The 19,550-nt window shown below is 38.3% G+C and overlaps 5 protein-coding genes and 1 pseudogene across 7 annotated transcripts in view; 3 read left to right on the forward strand and 3 right to left on the reverse strand.

Annotated features, from left to right (window-relative positions):
* The first annotated feature begins 785 nt into the window (after positions 1 to 785).
* Positions 786 to 3,465, forward strand: LOC106307578 (wall-associated receptor kinase 5-like). Of its 2 annotated transcripts, XM_013744565.1 has the most exons (4): positions 786 to 1,249; positions 1,322 to 1,780; positions 1,869 to 2,030; positions 2,201 to 3,465. In XM_013744565.1, exons 1-4 carry the CDS (start codon positions 928 to 930, stop codon positions 3,388 to 3,390), a joined length of 2,133 nt encoding a protein of 710 aa, XP_013600019.1. In that variant the 5' UTR covers positions 786 to 927; the 3' UTR covers positions 3,391 to 3,465. The 2 variants fall into 2 exon arrangements, with proteins under 2 accessions (XP_013600019.1, XP_013600018.1); XM_013744564.1 differs by having other exon boundaries at positions 787 to 1,780.
* Positions 3,466 to 3,734: 269 nt separating this feature from the next.
* On the reverse strand, positions 3,735 to 5,992 carry LOC106307579 (RNA-binding protein with multiple splicing-like). Its single transcript, XM_013744566.1, is given in 6 exon segments — positions 3,735 to 3,773; positions 3,775 to 3,836; positions 4,003 to 4,084; positions 5,283 to 5,344; positions 5,460 to 5,642; positions 5,862 to 5,992. Coding segments are annotated over 5 exon segments (420 nt in total). The 5' UTR covers positions 5,635 to 5,642; positions 5,862 to 5,992.
* A 1,049-nt stretch (positions 5,993 to 7,041) lies between these two features.
* LOC106307320 lies at positions 7,042 to 8,357 on the forward strand (annotated as a pseudogene).
* Positions 8,358 to 8,432: 75 nt separating this feature from the next.
* Positions 8,433 to 11,029, reverse strand: LOC106307319 (TOM1-like protein 2). 2 transcript variants are annotated; one of them, XM_013744243.1, is made up of 9 exons: positions 10,804 to 11,029; positions 10,469 to 10,621; positions 10,309 to 10,387; positions 10,123 to 10,221; positions 9,942 to 10,046; positions 9,705 to 9,862; positions 9,541 to 9,622; positions 9,381 to 9,466; positions 8,433 to 9,291 (listed from the first exon to the last, which is right to left on the reverse strand). In XM_013744243.1, the coding sequence occupies exons 2-9, from the start codon at positions 10,576 to 10,578 to the stop codon at positions 8,544 to 8,546; spliced, it is 1,467 nt and encodes a 488-aa protein (XP_013599697.1). In that variant the 5' UTR covers positions 10,579 to 10,621; positions 10,804 to 11,029; the 3' UTR covers positions 8,433 to 8,543. The 2 variants fall into 2 exon arrangements, with proteins under 2 accessions (XP_013599697.1, XP_013599698.1); XM_013744244.1 differs by having other exon boundaries at positions 10,469 to 10,670.
* Positions 11,030 to 12,145: 1,116 nt separating this feature from the next.
* LOC106307966 (UDP-glycosyltransferase 73B5-like) lies at positions 12,146 to 13,958 on the reverse strand. The gene is made up of 2 exons (XM_013745067.1): positions 12,896 to 13,958; positions 12,146 to 12,751 (listed from the first exon to the last, which is right to left on the reverse strand). Exons 1-2 carry the CDS (start codon positions 13,890 to 13,892, stop codon positions 12,288 to 12,290), a joined length of 1,461 nt encoding a protein of 486 aa, XP_013600521.1. The 5' UTR covers positions 13,893 to 13,958; the 3' UTR covers positions 12,146 to 12,287.
* Positions 13,959 to 17,423: 3,465 nt separating this feature from the next.
* Positions 17,424 to 19,550, forward strand: part of LOC106308985 (2-oxoisovalerate dehydrogenase subunit alpha 1, mitochondrial-like) — a 10,328-nt gene continuing 8,201 nt past the window's right edge. Inside the window, exons 1-5 of the mRNA XM_013746081.1 lie at positions 17,424 to 17,758; positions 18,322 to 18,459; positions 18,536 to 18,876; positions 18,947 to 19,046; positions 19,450 to 19,545. Coding sequence (XP_013601535.1) covers positions 17,522 to 17,758; positions 18,322 to 18,459; positions 18,536 to 18,876; positions 18,947 to 19,046; positions 19,450 to 19,545 — 912 coding nt within the window. The 5' untranslated portion in view covers positions 17,424 to 17,521. The remainder of the gene's footprint in view (positions 17,759 to 18,321; positions 18,460 to 18,535; positions 18,877 to 18,946; positions 19,047 to 19,449; positions 19,546 to 19,550) is intronic.

A 19,550-nucleotide genomic window follows, 5' to 3' on the forward strand; every position in this document is an offset into this window, starting at 1 on the left:
AACTATTAGTATTTTTGCCTACGAGATATTTTGGTAGGTCTCTTAACAGTGGACGCCAATAATAGAGAACGTGTTGTGATCAAGAGCCATACATATGAATATTCCTGGTAATCACCAACGTCTTGGTCTTTGTGTCCTACAAAACTAAATGACAAAAACAAAGACTTTGTGATGCTAAATGAGTTGGTACATTGACTTAGGGTATTACTGGTTTTTTCACTACCACCCGCAAACGTAGCTTTTGCGGTTGGTAGCAGTTATTGGCGTTTGGCAACAATCGTTCAAACCGCTCCAAACCACTTCAAACCGCTTTAAACCTCGTAAATTCAAAAGCTAGTTTCAGATAGTTTGCGGTTGCAGGCGGTTACGGAAAGATAATTTTTTTTTCTTTTTTTTAAAAAAAATAATATAAATACAAAAATAAAACTATTCAATAAAATTTTAAATTGAAATTATAAAAATACTAAAATATATCTATTATACTTAAATTAATATTATAAAATTTTAAAATAAAAATATTTTTTTATAATTTTAAAAAATTAAAAACTATAACTTTCTAAATATAGGTTTTATATTTATTATAATATTATGATTTTTAATTTTTTTATAATTATATAAAATGTAAATATTGTTAGTTTATTATTTAACCGTTGTTGCATTTGGTAGTGAACCAGTCATGAGTATCTCGTAAACGCATCAATTTCTAACGCAGAACCAGTCGTACAAATCTCTTAAAACCGCTAGAAACCGCAACCACCCGCATCCGCAAACTCCTGCAACCGCAACCGCAACCACAACCGCTGCGTTTGAACTAGTCAGGCCCTTAGTCTATAGTGAAATAATACTAGTATAGAGGTTGGGCAGTCAAGAGAACATCTCAACACTAGAGTTTGGAGGAAGATAAACAAATTTAGAGAGAGGTCGAAGATGAAGGTGCATGGTGTGTTCTTGGTGGCTGTTTTCTTCTACCTTATGTATACGCTGCCGGTCAATGGTCAGCCTCGCAAGGACTGCCAAACTAGTTGTGGCAGAGTCACAATTGAGTACCCTTTTGGCACTTCTCAAGGTTGTTACTATGCCGACGATCCTAGTTTCAAACTCACCTGTAACGAGACAGATCAGAAGCTATTATTTGGAACCAACTTTGAAGTCATCAACATTTCTCACAGCGGGGAGCTACGCGTCTGGAATGGTGTTTCCTACGCTTGCTACAATAGCAAGGGAGATTTGAGTGATGACATTTCCTACAGTTACTCGCTTGCTAACTTATCTCTCTCCCGCAACAACAAGTTTACTTTAGTTGGCTGTAACGCTTTTGCAGTTCTGAGCACTACTGGAACGCGAAACTACTCAACTGGATGCTTGTCAGCATGTGACTCCCTACCGCCCGCAAATGGAGAATGTAATGGTGAAGGTTGCTGCAGTACAGATGTTTATGTCCCTTTGGATAGCATTGAATTCGAAACTAACCCACATGGTTATCGAGAATTGACTTCTGTGCTTGACTTTAATCCTTGCATATACGCCTTTCTGGCCGAAAATGGTACTTTTCACTTCAATGCTTCGGAAGATCTTAAGAACCTGAGAAATGTCAAAGAGTTCCGTGTGTTACTGGATTGGTCTATTGGAAACCAGACATGCGATCAAGTTGGAAACAGAAGCATATGCGGTACCAATAACAGCACATGTTTCAATTCTACTCGTGGAACCGGGTATAACTGCAAATGTTTAGAAGGTTTTGAAGGGAATCCTTACCTTTCAAATGAACACAGCTGCCAAGGTACACTTCAAATTTGTTTTCTTTCTTGTTTTGAGAGTTAATTGTTTTCCTGATACATCTCTTTCCGGCATTTCTTTACTTGTGTCAGACATCGACGAGTGTACTACCCATAAACATAACTGTTCGGATCCCAGCACCTGTAGAAACAAGGATGGAGGATTCTATTGTCAGTGCCAGTCTGGTTACCGCTTAGATGCCACCACTATGAGTTGCAAGCGTAAAGACTTTGAATGGGCTACTATTCTTCTTGGTGAGATTCCCTCTGGACTTATACTTTCCCAGATGTAATCATCTCTGTGTGTCTATGATGTTTATAGCCTTGGTGTAGTCATGAACGAATCATTTATAGCTCCTCTCACTTCTTTCTTTCCTGAAAAAGGAAAAGAACTTACTCTAGTCATCTTTGTGTGATGTGATCAGGAACAACCATCGGCTTCTTGTCCCTCCTGCTTCTCATTAGCTGCGTACAACATAAAATGAAGCACCGGAAGGCAGCTGAGCTCCGACAAAAATTCTTCGAACAAAATGGTGGCGGCATGTTAATACAGAGACTCTCAGGACTCGGGACACCAAATTCTAATGTAAAAATCTTCACTGAAGAAGGCATGAAGACATCAACCAATGGCTACGACAAGGGCAGAATCCTGGGCCAGGGAGGACAAGGAACTGTCTACAAAGGGATATTACCAGACAACTCCATAGTTGCAATAAAGAAGGCTCGGCTTGGAGACAACAGCCAAGCAGAGCAGTTCATCAACGAAGTGCTAGTGCTTTCACAAATCAACCATAGAAACGTGGTCAAGCTCTTAGGCTGCTGCCTAGAGACTGAAGTTCCCTTGCTGGTCTATGAGTTCATTAACAGTGGCACCCTTTTCGATCACTTGCACGGTTCCTTCTCTAGTCTTTCTCTTACATGGGAACACCGCCTGAGAATAGCCGTAGAGATAGCTGGAACTCTTGCTTATCTTCACTCCTCTGCCTCTATTCCAATCATCCACCGAGATGTCAAGACTGCTAATATTCTCTTGGATGAGAACTTAACTGCAAAGGTAGCTGACTTTGGTGCTTCAAGGTTGATACCGATGGATAAAGAGCAGCTCACTACCATGGTCCAAGGCACTCTAGGCTACTTAGACCCAGAATACTACAACACAGGGCTCCTAAATGAAAAGAGTGATGTTTACAGCTTTGGGGTAGTCCTCATGGAACTTCTCTCAGGTCAAAAGGCATTGTGCTTCGAAAGGCCACTGCAGTCAAAACATCTGGTGAATTACATTTCTTCTGCCATGAAGGAGAACAGATTGCACGAGGTTATTGACGAGAAAGTAATCAAGGAGAATAACTGGAAGGAGGTAGAGGAAGCTGTCAGAGTTGCTATGGAGTGTACAAGAGTGACAGGAGAGGAAAGGCCACTGATGACGGAAGTAGCTGCAAAGCTTGAGGGCTTGCGAGTCGCAAAAAACAAACATCAATGGTCAGATCAGTATCCTGGGGAGGAGACTGGGAACTTGGTCGGTGTTGGAGTCTTATCAGAGCAAGGAGATACAAGCAGCACTGGCTATGACAGCATAAGGAATGTAGCAAGCATGCACGTTACAGCTGGTCGCTGATATCTATTACTCAAGGCCCTGTCACAATCACGTTCAAGTCTTTTTTTAATGAAAAAATAATATCATTTCTGTATTTCTTCTCACCTCTTTTGTCCACCTAAACAGTGAGTATCAAGACAATAATGAAGAACATGTATGCATTGAGATATTCTTATAGACCATCAGTACTTATTTACAGTGTCTAAGTTCAGATTCCAATAAACTCAACTCCTGGACTTTTGTGTCTATCCATACATCTCTATAGCTTTTAAGTGAGAGTGCTACTAAGGATCTGAATATTAGGCTCTAGAGAAAACGATAAGTTACTATTTTGGGTTGATTTGCCTCAAAAGTATCTCAACTCATCACCTCCTTCCTCCACGTTGCCCTGGTCTTGGACCTGGGGTTTCTGGAAAACTGGATATGCAAAATCTTGGAATCACGTTCCTCTTCATCCATTCGATAGCCTGTGTCAAATACATAGTGTAATCAGTTAAGTCTGTGGTTGAGTGTCTATCTTTAGGAAACCACAACATGTTGATGAAGATAAGAGTATATAACAAGAAACAATGCACCATAAACTCAATATGTATAAGACCTCATAATCCCAAATATTTAGAGAATCTTAGTTACCTTGCAGGGCGTTACGAGCAGTTGCTGCACATGCAGGATTTTCAAAATCAACAAAACAAAGAACAATAGCATCTCCATTCCTCTGCATTAAAAACAACCCTTTAGTAAGTCAAAGCTAATGAATGCATGCACTACTAACAATTAGGGATGTTAATATGGGCTCAACCTAACAGGGTTAGCCCTAACCCTGCAAACCCATTTGTAACCCTAACCCTCATTTTTTAAATAGGGTTTAAATAGGGTTGGCCCTAATAGGACCAGGGTTTAAATTCTAACCCTTTTATTTTGATTCACACAACTATTATACAATATTTAATAATGTTTTTCATAAAAAAAAACTTAAAGTCTGAGTTTTCTCGCCAAAAACTGAACAACGAAATTTTCCGTCGAAACCGCAAAATCGAGTTTTCAACTAAAACAACAAAATCGAGTTTTCCCTCCAAAAACGCAAAATCGAGTTTTTCATCAAAACTTCGAAATCGAGTTTTCCCGCCAAAAAATCAAAATCGAGTTTTTCGCCAAAACCTCAAAATCGATTTTTCCCGTGAAAACGTAAAATTAAGTTTTTCTGGAAAACCCGTAAAACTCAATTTCACGGTTTTGGCGAGAAAACTCTATTTGCCGGTTTTGGAGGGAAAACTCGATATTGAGGTTTTAGTTTTGGCGGAAAAACTCGATTTTGCGGTTTTTGGCGGAAAAACTCGATTTTACGGTTTTTGGCGGAAAACCCGATTTGCCGGCTTTGTAGGGAAAACTCGATATTGCTGTTTTAGTTTTGGCAGAAAAACTCGATTTTACGATTTTTGGCGGGAAAACTCGATTTTGCGGTTTTTGCGGGAAAACTCGATTTTGCGGTTTTGGCGGGAAAACTTGATTTTGTGGTTTTGGTGGAAAAACTCAAATTAGGTTTTGGCGGAAAAAAACACAATTTTTTTTTTGACGGAAAAACTTTATTCTTAGTTGTGGAGCAAAAACTCGATTTTGCGATTTTGGGAATAAAACTTTTGATTTTGATGCTCAACAAATTGGAGGAAAGAATCATATCATATCTTAATTTTTCTAGTTTTATCTTTAAATTTAAGAACAAAAATAAATGAAATATTTTTTTCAATTAAATGAGTTAACCCTGGTACCAGCCCTAACCCTTGATTATAATAGGGTTAAAATAGGGTTGGGTTAAAATAGGGCTGGGCTTATGATAAACAAAAGAGAGCTGGGCCCTAACCCTGTAATTAACATCCCTACTAACAATGCTTCAAGTTAAAAGAAGTGAATCTTACCTGCTTTGAGCCTTTGGTGACAAGTCTCACTTCTTTATATCCCGAAAAAGGCCGAAATATATCTAGACAAATATAGTTAAGGAACAGTGAACAACCGCCCAAACATTCTTAAGCGACGAACCCTATTAATATTGGTGTAAGAAGTTTTGAAACCTGAATCATAAAAATATAGGATACGAGCTGCTTCCCTCATTGAGCAATTAGAAGGTAGAGGAAGCAGCTCCCGGCTAGGATCTTGTTGACCATTTGGCCCAAAATCTGGTGGAAAAACTCCACCACCCATGTCACCTCCTCCTGGTCTTCCCATGCCACCACCAACACCATTAAATCGACCAACTCCTTCAGATGGCATATCATGGCCTAGATAAGACACAAGGCGAATATCAAGTTAACACACGTGTTATTTATACATGAATCTTTCTGAACACAAAACATTGATTATCTCTGTTTTTAACAATAGAACGAACAGATCAAAACTCCTAGCACAGAGCAGCTCATTTGTAAGTTGCCTACTCGTAAAATTTCAAGGCAAAGATGCAATCTGTAAGACCTATAACAACAACAGGTGGCATTCATTACCCAAGTCAAAACGAGGACGTTTCAGAGGACCACCGTCGCATTGGGGGGCGGACGACGTCGGAGGAGGGTGATGGTGTCTCTGCTCATTTCTGGACGGCGACGATAACAAGGAACTGAGGAATTCCAAATCTACAAACAAAAAAACGCCCTAATTTCAATTGCAATTTGCTCGTATTCTTGAGTCAAGATCCTAATCTGGGTAACCCGACCCGGACCCAATATTGACGGCCCAATAAGTTCATACATACACCTCTTGGCCCATTTCAAGAAAACGTCGTAAACTAAAACCCCAATCAAGAATATAACCTTGTGGAAGATAACTCCGCCCATAACGAAGAGGATCTCGGAGATAAATTTGGTCGTTGGTTATCTCGGTTTTGATGATGATGATGATGATACGTGGTCTCTACGCCACCCGCAAACCCTAGTCTCGGTTTCGTTTTCTCCAACTCAGCTTCTGACGTGTAGTTTGGTGCTGCTTGGAGTTGTGGAGGTTGGTGGGGGTCTGCCACGTGGCCTTGGCGCTTGCGGCAGTTCTTGTTGATGTAACAGCGGCGGTGGTAGTGGCGGAGACTGATACGGCGGTTCTTGTTGGTGTAAACGCGATAGTTGTGGTGGCTCCTTCATGATCTTGTTGGAATCTATATCTTTAAGGACTTTCAATGAAATTGGAGAGAGATATGCGATGTAAGTGTGGTGATGGTTTTAGTGAAGTAGAACAGTTAATGATTGATGTGATGGTTAAGGGAAAAAGGGAGGGAAGGGTGCATAGAGGAGAAAACAAAAATGATTTAAATCTAATTAGTCAAGTGTTTAATTAATTAATCTAAAAACATGAAAATAAAGTACTCATTTACACTTTTCAATAATTTTCAACCAATGAAATTTAATCAATTCAAATATTCTTAATTAATGTTTTTCAAAAGTATAAAAAAATATATTAACAATATAAAAAATCTATCTTTGTGAAACAAAAAAAAAAATTTTAAAATTCTTATTTTCGGGGAACGGAGGGTCGGGATCGGAGGGAGTATATGAATTGGTATCGCAATCGGGTCGAACTTTAGTTTTCGGTTCATATGGTTTAGTCCCTATATGGTTTACAGAGATGAAAATGAATTCGATACGGTTAACAAAAAATCTCACGTCACAATTTGGTATGGGCTCATATTCTTTTCCTCCTCATTCACGTCGACAAAACATGTGTTCCCAAGTCTGTTTCAAATCCTTGTCAATGATCTGGGTTGGATCAAGTCTACGCCTTTCAGGTAATTTCGATGATCACACTCATTGATCTCCCCTAAATCTGATCTGGGTATGCTTCACTATGCGTACCAAAGTGATATAGAGTCGGGAGCGGTCCGAAAACCTAGAAAGCCCAAGACTTTGTGTCTCAAAATGTTCAAATCTCTCGGGACTCGCCTTCACCACTTCTTCAGATTGCACCCAATCCTCGTTTTCATCGTTTGCATCTCCTTTGGGATTACAGTCTTGATACTTCTGTCCTTGGTTTACGTTAACCATTTTCCATCAGCTGTCACTTATAAGAAGAACGATTTGGATAACAACGATGGTTATCCGTTTGCCAATCTGAAAAACCTTGTGATGGTGGCTGGACACTCTGTTTACACTAGCAGTAACTGCGGTAAAATCGATAAAGAGGAGTCTTGGTTCTTGGAGTCTTATCAGAAGCATCCAGGTCAGGCTGCGACGTTCTTGAGTCATATAGAGAAAGGTGTTGAAGCTGCAGGGAGAGATGATGAGTCTTTGCTTTTGTTCAGTGGAGGAGAGACTCGTAAAGAAGCTGGACCTCTCGCAGTGAAGCTCAGAGTTATTGGGCTGTTGCTGAATCCAAACGATGGTTCGGTGAGTCTACTTAACTTACTTCTTGCTGTTTGTTAAGATTTTTAGTATAATGCGGGATTTTGTGAATAGGCAAAGATGATGTGAGGTCGAGGGCGTTGACGGAAGAGCACGCTAGAGACAGCTTTGAGAATCTTCTCTTTAGTGTTTGTAAATTCAGAGAGCTCACAGGGTCTTACCCACACAACATAACAGTAAAGCCTCTACTCTAGCTTCCAGATTTAAACATTCTTGTCACATTAATGTTTGACTTGATGCTTGGATCAGGCAGTGAGTTATGATTTTAAGGAGGAGAGATTTGCGCATTTGCATCGTTCAGCAATGAGGTTTCCAGAATCAAGATTCTTCTACTTAGGGACTCCAGCTTCTCTAACATCCAAAGAAGGCGCTCTGAAAGGCGAGGCTATGGTTAGAACTCAGTTTCAAGAAGATCCGTACGGATGTGTTGGTTCGCTTTGGCGTAAGAAGCTGAAGCGCGACCCTTTCCACAGGACTATACCTTACCCTGATGGCTGCTCTAAGATTAGAGGGTTGTTCAGGTACTGTGGTTCAGCTCCTTTCCCTGGCTCTCTCCCATGGAGCTAGCGACACTAGACTTAGAGGAACAGATACAGTAACAAGAGAGCTTAGTAGAAACTGATGTTTTTCTGTTACTTTCATCAAAAAGAGAAACTTCAGAATCTTTGTATACATTATGACATATCTATCGATTAAAAGATCTCTATATATTCACCTTTATTAATTTATACAATAAGAAACAAGGTTCTCATCATCCATGTTCATTCAAAAGAAAACAAGAACACAGCTGGCAGCACTGTCTCAAAACGGTGTGTTGTTCTGATTGTTGGGTTTGGAGGAAGAGGAAGATGACTTCCTGGTTCTTGCAAAGTCAACCAAGTCTTTGAAAAGGATATCCTCTGGTTTGTCATCTTTCTTTGGTGGTGGTGTAGCAGCAGAGGCGGTTGGATTCAGAGAAAGATTCCTCGACTGTCCCAAGAGATCATCGTAAGAGGACTCAGAGCCACTGCTTGAGCGTTGAGGAACGTTACCATGCTGCGAGTATTGTGGCCTCTGGTTGGTTCTAACAGACATTGGCGGTGGAGCACGAGGCAACTGATCATAAACTGGCTTTGTGTACAAAGCTTGTTCAGGGGATTTGCTCCGGGGAAGAGCTGGCTCATCGAAAACAGGAGCAGAAGAGTCTCGATCTGATGAATGGGAAGTACTAGGAGGCTTTAGACTCTCTGAGGTTCCTTGAGGTTTGTAGACATCGCCACTGAGGAAGTCCATAGCACCACCAGATTCAACATGTACTGGCCTCATTGTAGGTGGTGGTGGAGGAAGAATAGGGTTGAAACTCCCTCGTGCACTCTCTCTTTTCAACCTGTGAGATAGCTGAGCAAAATCATCATCTGACTCATCATCATCGTCATGGTTGATGCTAACAAGCGGTACAGTAGGAGCTGTTGGAGGAACAAAGCTTCCCTTTGCCTTATCATCATGTTGCTGAAGAACACGCTGCAAGTTGTCGTTTAACGCCAATCCTTGACACAGAAGCTCCTCATCTCTACCAAAAGGAAATGAGTCTCTCTCTCACTATTAACAGATTCTATCAAACTGAACAAAAGAGACAGGAGGGAACAAACGAATACTTACGATGTAGTGTTGACCAGAGTCATTACACGTCTTTGATAAGTACGGCATTGCTCTACCAAGTCAACTATAAGTTCTTCCTTTAAACCCTGACATAACATCAACAACAGTGAAGTGTTTAGTGTTTCAGACCAGATCAAACAACAGAGTCACTAAATCTCACCTCAGGATGGTTTGGATCAAGAGCACCAAGCATGTCCATCAAAATATCAACTGACCCCTGAGCGCTTTGAATCTCTTCCACACTAAAAAAAAACACAAAAGGATACTAAAGTCTTTAAGATGGATTCATCTATTAGAACAGGTCTAGCAAACAAGAGAGTGTACCTGAGAGCAGAAGCATCATCACTTTGCAAAGAGGCTTGAATAGCAGCATCTTCATCTGACGCAGCAGCAGCAGCGTGATCAATAATGGGCTGAGTCTGAGGTGGAGTGAAGAAGGGTACACTGCTCTCTGTTCGAGGTGGAAACTCAATTCCAGCAGACTGAAGTTTTCAAAAGGCAATCAAAACTTTGATACATAACAATACAATTGTATAGACATAAAAGGCTGAAGCTACGTACCCTGAGTTCATTATAAGCATTTTTATATTGAGGGAATCTTCCACCAAAAGCCTCTTGCCATGTATCTAACAAACTAAGTATCTTCTCCCTTACACTCAGGTCTGGCTGCATAGGCGAGGAGGTTTGTAAATTTTCCAGTGTAAAAGAACTTGAGAATAGAATTTGAGAAGAAGAAAAAAACCTTTTTCTTGACTATTTTGACCATATCAGGCAAAAGATCACGGTCCACAATAAGCTGGTACACGCTCTCCCCACAGTTCTTACTCAGAGTTTCCAATGCCTGAACCACAAAACCGAATGAGAAGATCAATACAATAAACAGAACCAACCATACCAAACCAAAGTCATTTGTATAAAAAGAACTTACATAAAGAGCGAGAATCTGCACTTTAGAGTTTTTACTAGCTAACCGTTTCTTGAGCACCTTCACTGCTTCTTTTGCTTGACTACATAAACAAAACAAGGTCAACAAATGATGCTGAATAACTTGTTATTTCTGAGAGTAAGAACAAAGCAAACGATGTTACCTAGGATCCAAGTTGATAATGTCACACAATTCAATGTTGATAGCCCAATCAGGACCAATCAGCATATCGTTTGTAGCTCTCTCAGCACAGGCAGCCGCGTTATTTGCCATTGCAAGAATTCTCTTTTATCAAAATCCTAAAGTTTCTAGCTTTCTATACGAATAGAAACAGGTTGAGACATCATTACACAACTTCTTAGTTCCTAAACAGAACAAGTAAAGATCAAACACTATAATTCTCATCACTCTGGGATCAGAACTATTACAATTCACAAACCAGAACATGAAATCTCAGTGGAACCTTGAAAAGAAAGTAACGTAATGAAGAAGATTAACCTGTGTGTGGACTCTGAACTTGAGAACAGATGATAGAGACCGAGCGAAGATTTCGTGCGGGTCTCACGATCAAGACGATGAAAACAAATTCTCGTAGAAAAAGATCGAAACTTGTATGTAACTCGAACACGATCGGAATTTTCTGTGAATGTTTGTGTCAGGTCGTCATCATCAGCAGCAGCCTTAGCCGTACATAAATCAACGGCGACTTCTTTGCTCTGCTAAAAGATGCAAAGTTTGAGTTTTGTTTGGCTTTTTTTTGTCTGAATGTGCTAAACTAACAGCCGGTGACAGAAAATAAAAGAATCTTTGATTTCTCTTATTCTTTTCATTAATTTGTTAAATACTAATATAAGTTTCGATGATCACTAGCAACTGATAAAATTTCTAATTTCTAAATTGAATTTTCTTGCGAGAACCCCGTGAATTTTGAACATATAAACGGATATAACGCATTATCCAATCGAGTTTAGTACAAATCACACAGGATAAAATTTGATTAAAAAAAATGCAATCACACAAAAGTTCGGGAAACTTGGTTTTAGATTTTTAGTCGCTTGTGAAAACTTAGACCATGATTAACGTGGTTGTTTAGGTGGGGTTGTTAATGTTATTAGGATTTAAAAAAAAAATTAGCTTAAATGAAAAAGAACGTTTCTTAATTAGGAGTTACAAGACATGGTTCTTATAAGACACGTGTCTCTCTTTGTGCATTTATCTATTCCCCTACTTCGCTCTCCTTCTTCTGTGACTATCTCCAGAGGTGGAATTCTGGTCTCTTTCGCTCTCCTTCTTACGCGACTATTTCCAGAAGTGGAATTCTCCTCTTATGCCTGGATCGAATTTGTTTGCTATGGTTTGTATAATCTGTTGTGGTTGAAATTCAGAAAATTTTGATCTTTGTGTATCTATGCTTATTGAAAATGTGTACTTGTTTACTCATTTCTGGTTGAAAGTTTCGATCTTTTTGTGGCTCTGTTTATTTGTTATATAATGATTTCTCGTGGGATTGGTAGATCATTTTCTCTCTTGTTGAAGAAAGGTCATGTCTTTGATCTGTGAAGCTATTCTTTTGTGCTTGATGAGTGTTTTCTCTTTGTGATGGTTTCAGTCTTGGTGCTAAGATTCTTACCGTTGCAAATGAAAAACACAAAGACTCCAAAGCGGTATGTCATAATTGCGTTTGGTTGAGAATTTGAGATTTGTTTGTGTGTGTTGATGTCCAATCGTATATTTTTCAAAATAGAAAATTTGAATAAACTTATTAACATTTTACAACGCAAAAAAAAAACAATAGTTGCAATAAATAAAAGAAAAAGTCATACCAAGTGTTTGGTCAATTATTCCAAACACGTCCGGTTTAATTTCGGTTAACCGATTCATCCAATCCAGACATTTTCTTTAACAAACTCAACTGTAGTGGATAATAAAAACATAGTCACGAAATTATCACACAACATAAATAAAGCATGTTTTGTCTTATTTTACTTTCTACTGTTAAGCTCTTCCATGAGCCTGTTCAAATCACTATAAGAAGACCCTCCTTCCCCAACAGCGACTTTTGCCATCTCGCCTAGTTTCTTAGCTCGTATCCGCCTTTCCGCTGCCTCTTCTCCAGACATCACTTCCCTTACAGCCTTGTCTACTTCTTCTCTATTAATCAACCTTCCTTTTTTCACCAATTCTGTAGCTCCTACATTCACTCCTATTCCCAACACTTTTGTCAATAGCTTCTCGTTGTAGAACTGCTCTGCTCCTTTGGGCCATGTCACCATTGGCAGCCCCGCAGCAATGCCTTCTATAGCGGAGTTCCATCCGCAATGCGTCAAAAATCCTCCAACTGCTTTGTGATCAAGTATAAGCACTTGTGGGGCCCATCCGCGTATTATCAGCCCTTTCCCTTTCATCCTTTCCTCATATCCTTCAGGCAACCACTCTTCTTTTTCACCTGTCCCAACCATGTCAACACCAAGTCAATTTCATGATTTTTAAGGCATTTCGACATTTGCCGATAAAATTAAATATATCTATTTACTGGTTTTGTTATAGTAATGAATATGCATGCATAATGAGTAAAGATGAATTTCATTGCCTTGGTTTTCATTCTTTTGACCAACCACCCAGACGAAACTTTGTCCAGAGCCTTCAAGACCGGCAGCGATCTCAAGCATCTGCTCGTTGGTGAAGTTATTTCCGCTGCCAAACGAAACGTAAATTACAGAACCAGGTGTCTTAGACTCGAGCCATTTGAGGCATTCCTCCTCATGAATGTTGGCCTTTTGTCCTCTTCCGGCTTTCTCTGCAAACTCTCTATTGCACAGCGAAAGCGGACCAATGTGCCAAGCTCTTTTGGCCACATTCTTGGAGTAAAAATCAGCATAAGCCGATTCCAACTCGTAAAAGCTATTCACCAAAACACCAAAGCTAGTTGACTCTGATTCTCCAATCTCTTTCATAATCTTTCCCATTGGAGTTTCATCGTCGGCGACATTGGCTTGCTCTGCTGTCATTACTAAGCCCCCCCCTGGGAGACCAGGGATTACGAAAGGTGTACAAGTCGTAGCAACTTTTTCGTGTGGCTTATGAGTATTCATGTTATAAAAACAACACAAGGAAAAGAACGATGTTCCGTGGAACACAAGTCTTGGGACACCAAACTTCTCTGCGGATTCGGTAGACCAAGGGAAGAACATATCGGCCACAAGACAACTCGGTTTGGTTGTTTCGATAAAACTCTCCAATTGCTGTTTCATATACTTGGTAGACAGAAAAAGCTTTAATAACAAGTCACCCGCCCCAGGTTTTTTGTACGAGCTGATAAAGTCAACGTTGTCGCACCCTTCAGGTAATCCCAGATCTACACAAGGGAAATCAAAGATCTTGATTCCGATTTCTACATCAGTGTTCTGATTCTTGAATGCTTCAATGCTTTTCTCCAAAATCTTGGAGTTGCTTGGTGTGGTAAGAATGGTTGATTTGGCTCCTCTGCTCGAGAAAAGCTTGACCATGTCTATAACTGGAATCATGTGGCCATGAGCCATAAAGGGGAAGAAGAGAACATGAATCCTCTCTGAGACTTGTTTGTTCATCTTTGATTGTAGAAAGGGTTCTCAAAACTTCGCAGATCTAGGAACTGAAATGACTGATCGATTGGTAAAAACCTTATATATTGCCCCCATTGATTCTACGTTCAAGTATCTAATAAATGCTACCACTACTTGCTTTTATTATTTGTTTTGTATTCTTTCTTTACCATAGTTTTGTTTTTGACACTTATTCTTAAAACTGATTTGAATTACACTCTAGTATCATAAAAGAAAATTTAGAGATGAATTACAAAGACAAGTTAGCATTCAATTCAAAAATAAATAAAGAAGAAGAGAAGTTAACATCTTTTCGGCACCATAAGTTAAGCAATGACACATTTGTGTTATGAAGATGATCTCGTTTTTTAGTCTAAAATACAAAATTAAACGTTGACGTACCTACAATAGCATCTTCTACTATATTTTATGGCAGCGTGTTATCATAATTTGACATGTATTTTTAATTGATTTTGTCAAATTTATTCTGAATTAGCAGAATTATCATTAAACAATTTTTAGATCGATCAAGGTAACTTTTTTTTCCAATTATTAATTTTCGTTATTAGTTTCCTTATTTATCTCCTAACGTTTTTTTCTTGGTTTTGCTATATTGTAATTTTAGTATATTGATGCATTTTACATATATTACAATTGCGTTTCTATTTTATATTTGACACAACGACACCATATAATATTGTGAGGATTCAATTTTTTTTTTTTATAACCAATTCAAAAAGGTAGCTTCATAAATTTCGGTAATCGGCTTCGTTCCTCTGCAAAGCTCATCATACAATAAATTTTGACTTGTTATCTAGCCAATTTACGAGTGAGTTGTTTTTGTTTTAACAGAAGAAGTAGAGGATGAGATTGTTGAATCTGATGTGGAGCTTGAAAGAGACACTGTTGAACCTGATAATGATCCTCCTCAGAAGGTAGTAGTAATATATGATTTACTAGTTTCTCTCTTGCTTATATCTCTTTAACTCCTTTTGTGTTTGGTTTAGATGGGAGATGCATCAGTGGAAGTGACTGATGAGAACCGTGAAGCTGCTCAAGAAGCTAAAGGCAAAGCCATGGAGGCTCTCTCTGAAAGAAACTTCGATGAAGCAATTGAGCATCCGACATCAGCTATCATGTACCGGAACATAGGTGAGTACTAGTTGAGTTTTGTTCTTCTAAGTTCTAGTAGTAAAGTTATTCTCTATGCCTAACTTGTCTATGTAGTGTGTTTCAGCTAGTGTCTACACTAAGACCATAATTAACAGCACCCCTTAGCATGGCTCTTAAGGGGTGGAGCCCACATTTTTATTAAAATTCAGCTCTTCCTTCTCTTCCACAAGAGGTGAGTATGCTTTGGTTCTGATACTGTTCGCGGGTTCCACTGACACGTGGCGGTCCGCAAATGATTCGTTTTTAATTTTTTTTTTTTTAAATCAGATAAAAAAAAAAAAAAAGAACCCCCTTAACCCCCCCTACCGTTAATCATGCTCTAAGCTGAAGAAGCCAAACGCTGTGCTATTCGAGATGCAAACGCTGCATTGTAGGTACAGTGAGACTAAAGTTCTATAAAAAAAATTAAGAAGCCTTAATTGAGTTCTTGCATCAGAGCATTCAAACTAATTGTCTTTTAACAAAAAAATTAAACTTAACTTTATTACTTAAATATTTACTAAGAGACCCATTAGGGTCTCCAAAGGAAAGACAATCAGCTATTACTTTTATCCTTGCATTTTTGATATCAAAAACCCAAAAGTAAGTCGTCCATGAAACTTTCTCTAACGCACCGCATAACTAGTCCTCTTTTCATCAGTTTTGGTTAACCACACTTCTTTTACTTGTATCACATGCATTTAACTCACGTAAAATTAGTTCCAAAAGTATATTACAATCACGAGGGAAAAAAAGTAAATCCCTTTAACATTACTTGCATGAAAAAAATGATTAGTACAGTATCAGTGTATCACAATACTTACAATGATTGATAATGTCTTTCTAAGAACGTTGCCATTTGTAACAAACTAACAATTAGTCTAAGACAAAGGAAAATGTGTGGTTCACTAGTTTATTCCTTACAAATCTCGAAGGAATCTCTCTTTAGGAAAAAAAAAAAAAAAGAGACGAGATATTATTACTAAATTCTTTAAAACTTATACCACTATTATGTTTTTTTGGTGATTTAGGACACGCGATGTATAAATATAGATACATCTTAATCAATCTTAGATATAAACACAGAATAATAAAACAAATCAAAATGAAGGAAAGATGAGTAAGGCGTGGATCACGATGTTGCTAATCGCGTTGCTTGCGAAAAAAAGTGAAGCAAAGTCGGACAAAGAGTGCCAATGTGTGGAGTGCCTAGACATGTGTCTTGGACAATGTGGAAAAAACTCCATCAGTTGCGGTCAGTTGGAACTATGGATGCCGACAAACAAAAATAACAACAAATCAAATCTGAGCTTTATATGGATGGGAGACTTACTGTTTATGTAACTGAATAGCCAGTAGTGGCCCTGACCGGAAGCGGAGGAAGCTCAAGCTTCCGGCCTTCACTTTTTAAAGAAATATTCCGGCCAATTATTTACAAAGATTTTTAGCTAGTCTAGTGGCAAACATAGTTATTTTGGAACGCAAGGTGACGAGTTTGATTTACAGTAGTGCTATTTTCTTCATACATATACATTTTGATATATATATCATTTACAAACAAATTATGAATGGGTCTTATTTTTTTTACTTGCTTCCGGTCTATATATTTTCAAGGCCGGCACTGTGAATAGCCATTAGGGTAAGTAAAGCACTGAGATCGTCTATGATATGTTTATTCATAACAACAATCCGATCGAGATTAGTTGCCTCTGTTTTCACTTTTCTACATACCAAGCACACGAATTTGAATATTCACTTACGTTAATCTGATTCTGATAGGCCACTTCCTACTAGTGATGGGGGATAGTCTAGGCCAAGGCATATAATTAATTTAGGTTCAAGAAAGCTTTATTGGTTAGGTTAGATGTTACCCATCAATGAATCATAATTTGAGAAACAACCCATATCTTCACCTTTCTAAAAATAGTTTAAGTCGTGTTAGGTGATTGTTGTGTAACCTTCAACTAATTTCAAAAATGGAAATATTTTCACGTGGTATTATAAAACATCTTTTCTTTTCTTTAGAAAAGGTTTTAAATTCACAGACTTCATGACAAATTCAAAGAAAAGACACAAATATCACGCAAGTAGATGAGTATACAAATCTGTATAATGTGATAAAAGATCGAACGCAATTAAAAAAAGCACAGTACAGTCTGGTTTGGTTGTTGGAAAGATATTAAAATGATTTGCTATGTAATGTAGGTATAATAAATTATTTTAGTTTATTTTTGAAGAAAAGTCCCAAAAGCTAGGATGATAATAACTTCAACGTTCTTATACAGTTGGAGATGGATACGGATGACATGTCAAGCCCGACAGGAAAATACATGCACATGTCGTCCTTGTAACCCGTTACACTCAAACATATTCTCTATGGTAAACTTTGCACTCAAACATCGTTAAAGACGCAATATCTTTCGTCTTTCTTGTATTACTCTTCATCATTTTCTTCTCCTCTTCTTCCTGTCCTCTTTGCAGACATGGCGATCTGGTTTGCTAGATCAAGAAACATCGTTTTTAGCTTGAGACATAATCTGAATTTGCCGGGGATTCTCATCAAACGTGATTACTCTCCTCGTCCCGCTTTTACAAACTCTCAGTTATCTTCGAAATCATCAGTGTTTTTGGATTCCTTCACGAGCCTACGTCACGAGTCTACGGCAGTGGAGAAACAACTTGACTTGGTTCAGCGAAGTGATGAGGAAAACCCTGATCAGGTATATATCACGTTAAAATGTTTATACTATAGTTTCCATGTGCATGATTGATTATACATAATTAAAAACTTTGGATCTAGTTCATAAAAACAAAAGTCAGTTGTACAAATAAATTTATCAAGAATATAGTTAGTTCTCAAGGAGACTTGTTAGTTTTCTTTGGATTTAGTAGATAGAACTCGGTTTTAAGGTGCTTAATCCGGTTTAGTTCTTGATTCATTACATATAAAAAAAAACTAAATTAAAACCAATTCTAGGTGAAAATAGTTGCCATCCTAACTGAAACTTTATATTTATTAGTATCAAAGATTTGTAGTTTTGTACATAAGAAAATCATACACACAACAAGAAGAGGACCACAAGTCACGCGTATGAACAGTTGAATACCAATCTTAGTACTATGTGGGTCGCACACTTGATCATTTAGTTATTAATTTTACTCAAATAAGTCTCAGAATCACAGTGCTGACACTATTTTCCAGTATGACCCCTTGTTCTTTTCAAACTTTACACATATGCCTCAATAGTTTTAGCTCTTTAAAACTGTATTTGAAAAATTATAGGAATTGGATTTTCCGGGAGGCAAACTCGGTTCTACATCTAAGATGAAATTCATCCCTGAATCATCTCCTCTAAGAGTTCCTTGTTATCGAGTTCTTGACGAAGACGGAAGAATCATCCCCGATAGCGATTATATCCCGGTACATTTGTTGAGAATGTACATAACTAGAGTCGGTTTAGTTTGGTTTAGTGTTAACCGATAATTTATTTTCTAAGGTGAGCGAGAAACTCGCGGTTAGAATGTATGAACACATGGCGACGCTTCAAGTGATGGACCACATCTTCTACGAAGCTCAACGTCAAGGAAGAATATCCTTCTTCATCACTACCGTCGGAGAAGAAGCCATTAACATCGCTTCCGCCGCCGCTCTCAGTCCAGATGACGTCGTTTTACCTCAGTACCGAGAGCCTGGAGTGCTTCTATGGCGCGGCTTCACGTTGCAAGAGTTTGCGAACCAGTGCTTTGGTAACAAAGCTGATCACGGCAAAGGCAGACAAATGCCGGTACATTACGGCTCTAACCGACACAACCACTTCACTGTCTCCTCGCCCATCGCGTAAGAAGTCAATCTTTGATTCTTGTTTTTTCTTATGTAGGACTTTGCTGACTATGTTATTTTAATACAGAACACAGCTTCCTCAAGCTGCTGGAGTTGGCTATTCTTTGAAAATGGAGAAGAAGAATGCTTGTGCAGTAACATTCATCGGAGATGGCGGCACTAGCGAGGTTGGTTTCGATTACACACACACAAACATTTCAAGAACTAAAAAAAAAAACATTTCAATAACTAATTTTTTAATAGTTTTTATGTCAAATATCCAAAATTACACCTTCTTAGAGTTTATCACAAAACTAGCCCTCAGTAATAAAAAATTCTAAAATAACACATATTTGTTTAAAAAATAATAATAAATTATTCTAACTCTTAAACTTTAATCATACATCTATTCCCCCAAATATTAAACCATAAACCCTAATCATTAAACTCTAAACCCAAATACTAAAATATGAAATATTTATATTTAGATTTTTAATAAATATTATTTTAGATTTTTTTATAAAAGCATGATCTATTGGCTATTGCTATTTGAGGGTAATCTTTTAGTTTTGTATGATTATTTGTGGATAGGGAGATTTCCACGCCGGATTGAATTTTGCGGCGGTGATGGAAGCTCCGGTGGTTTTTATATGTCGGAACAACGGTTGGGCTATCAGCACTCATATCTCAGA

This window comes from Brassica oleracea, chromosome C8 (assembly GCF_000695525.1).
Source record: "Brassica oleracea var. oleracea cultivar TO1000 chromosome C8, BOL, whole genome shotgun sequence".
In the NCBI taxonomy this organism is placed as follows: Eukaryota; Viridiplantae; Streptophyta; class Magnoliopsida; order Brassicales; family Brassicaceae; genus Brassica; species Brassica oleracea.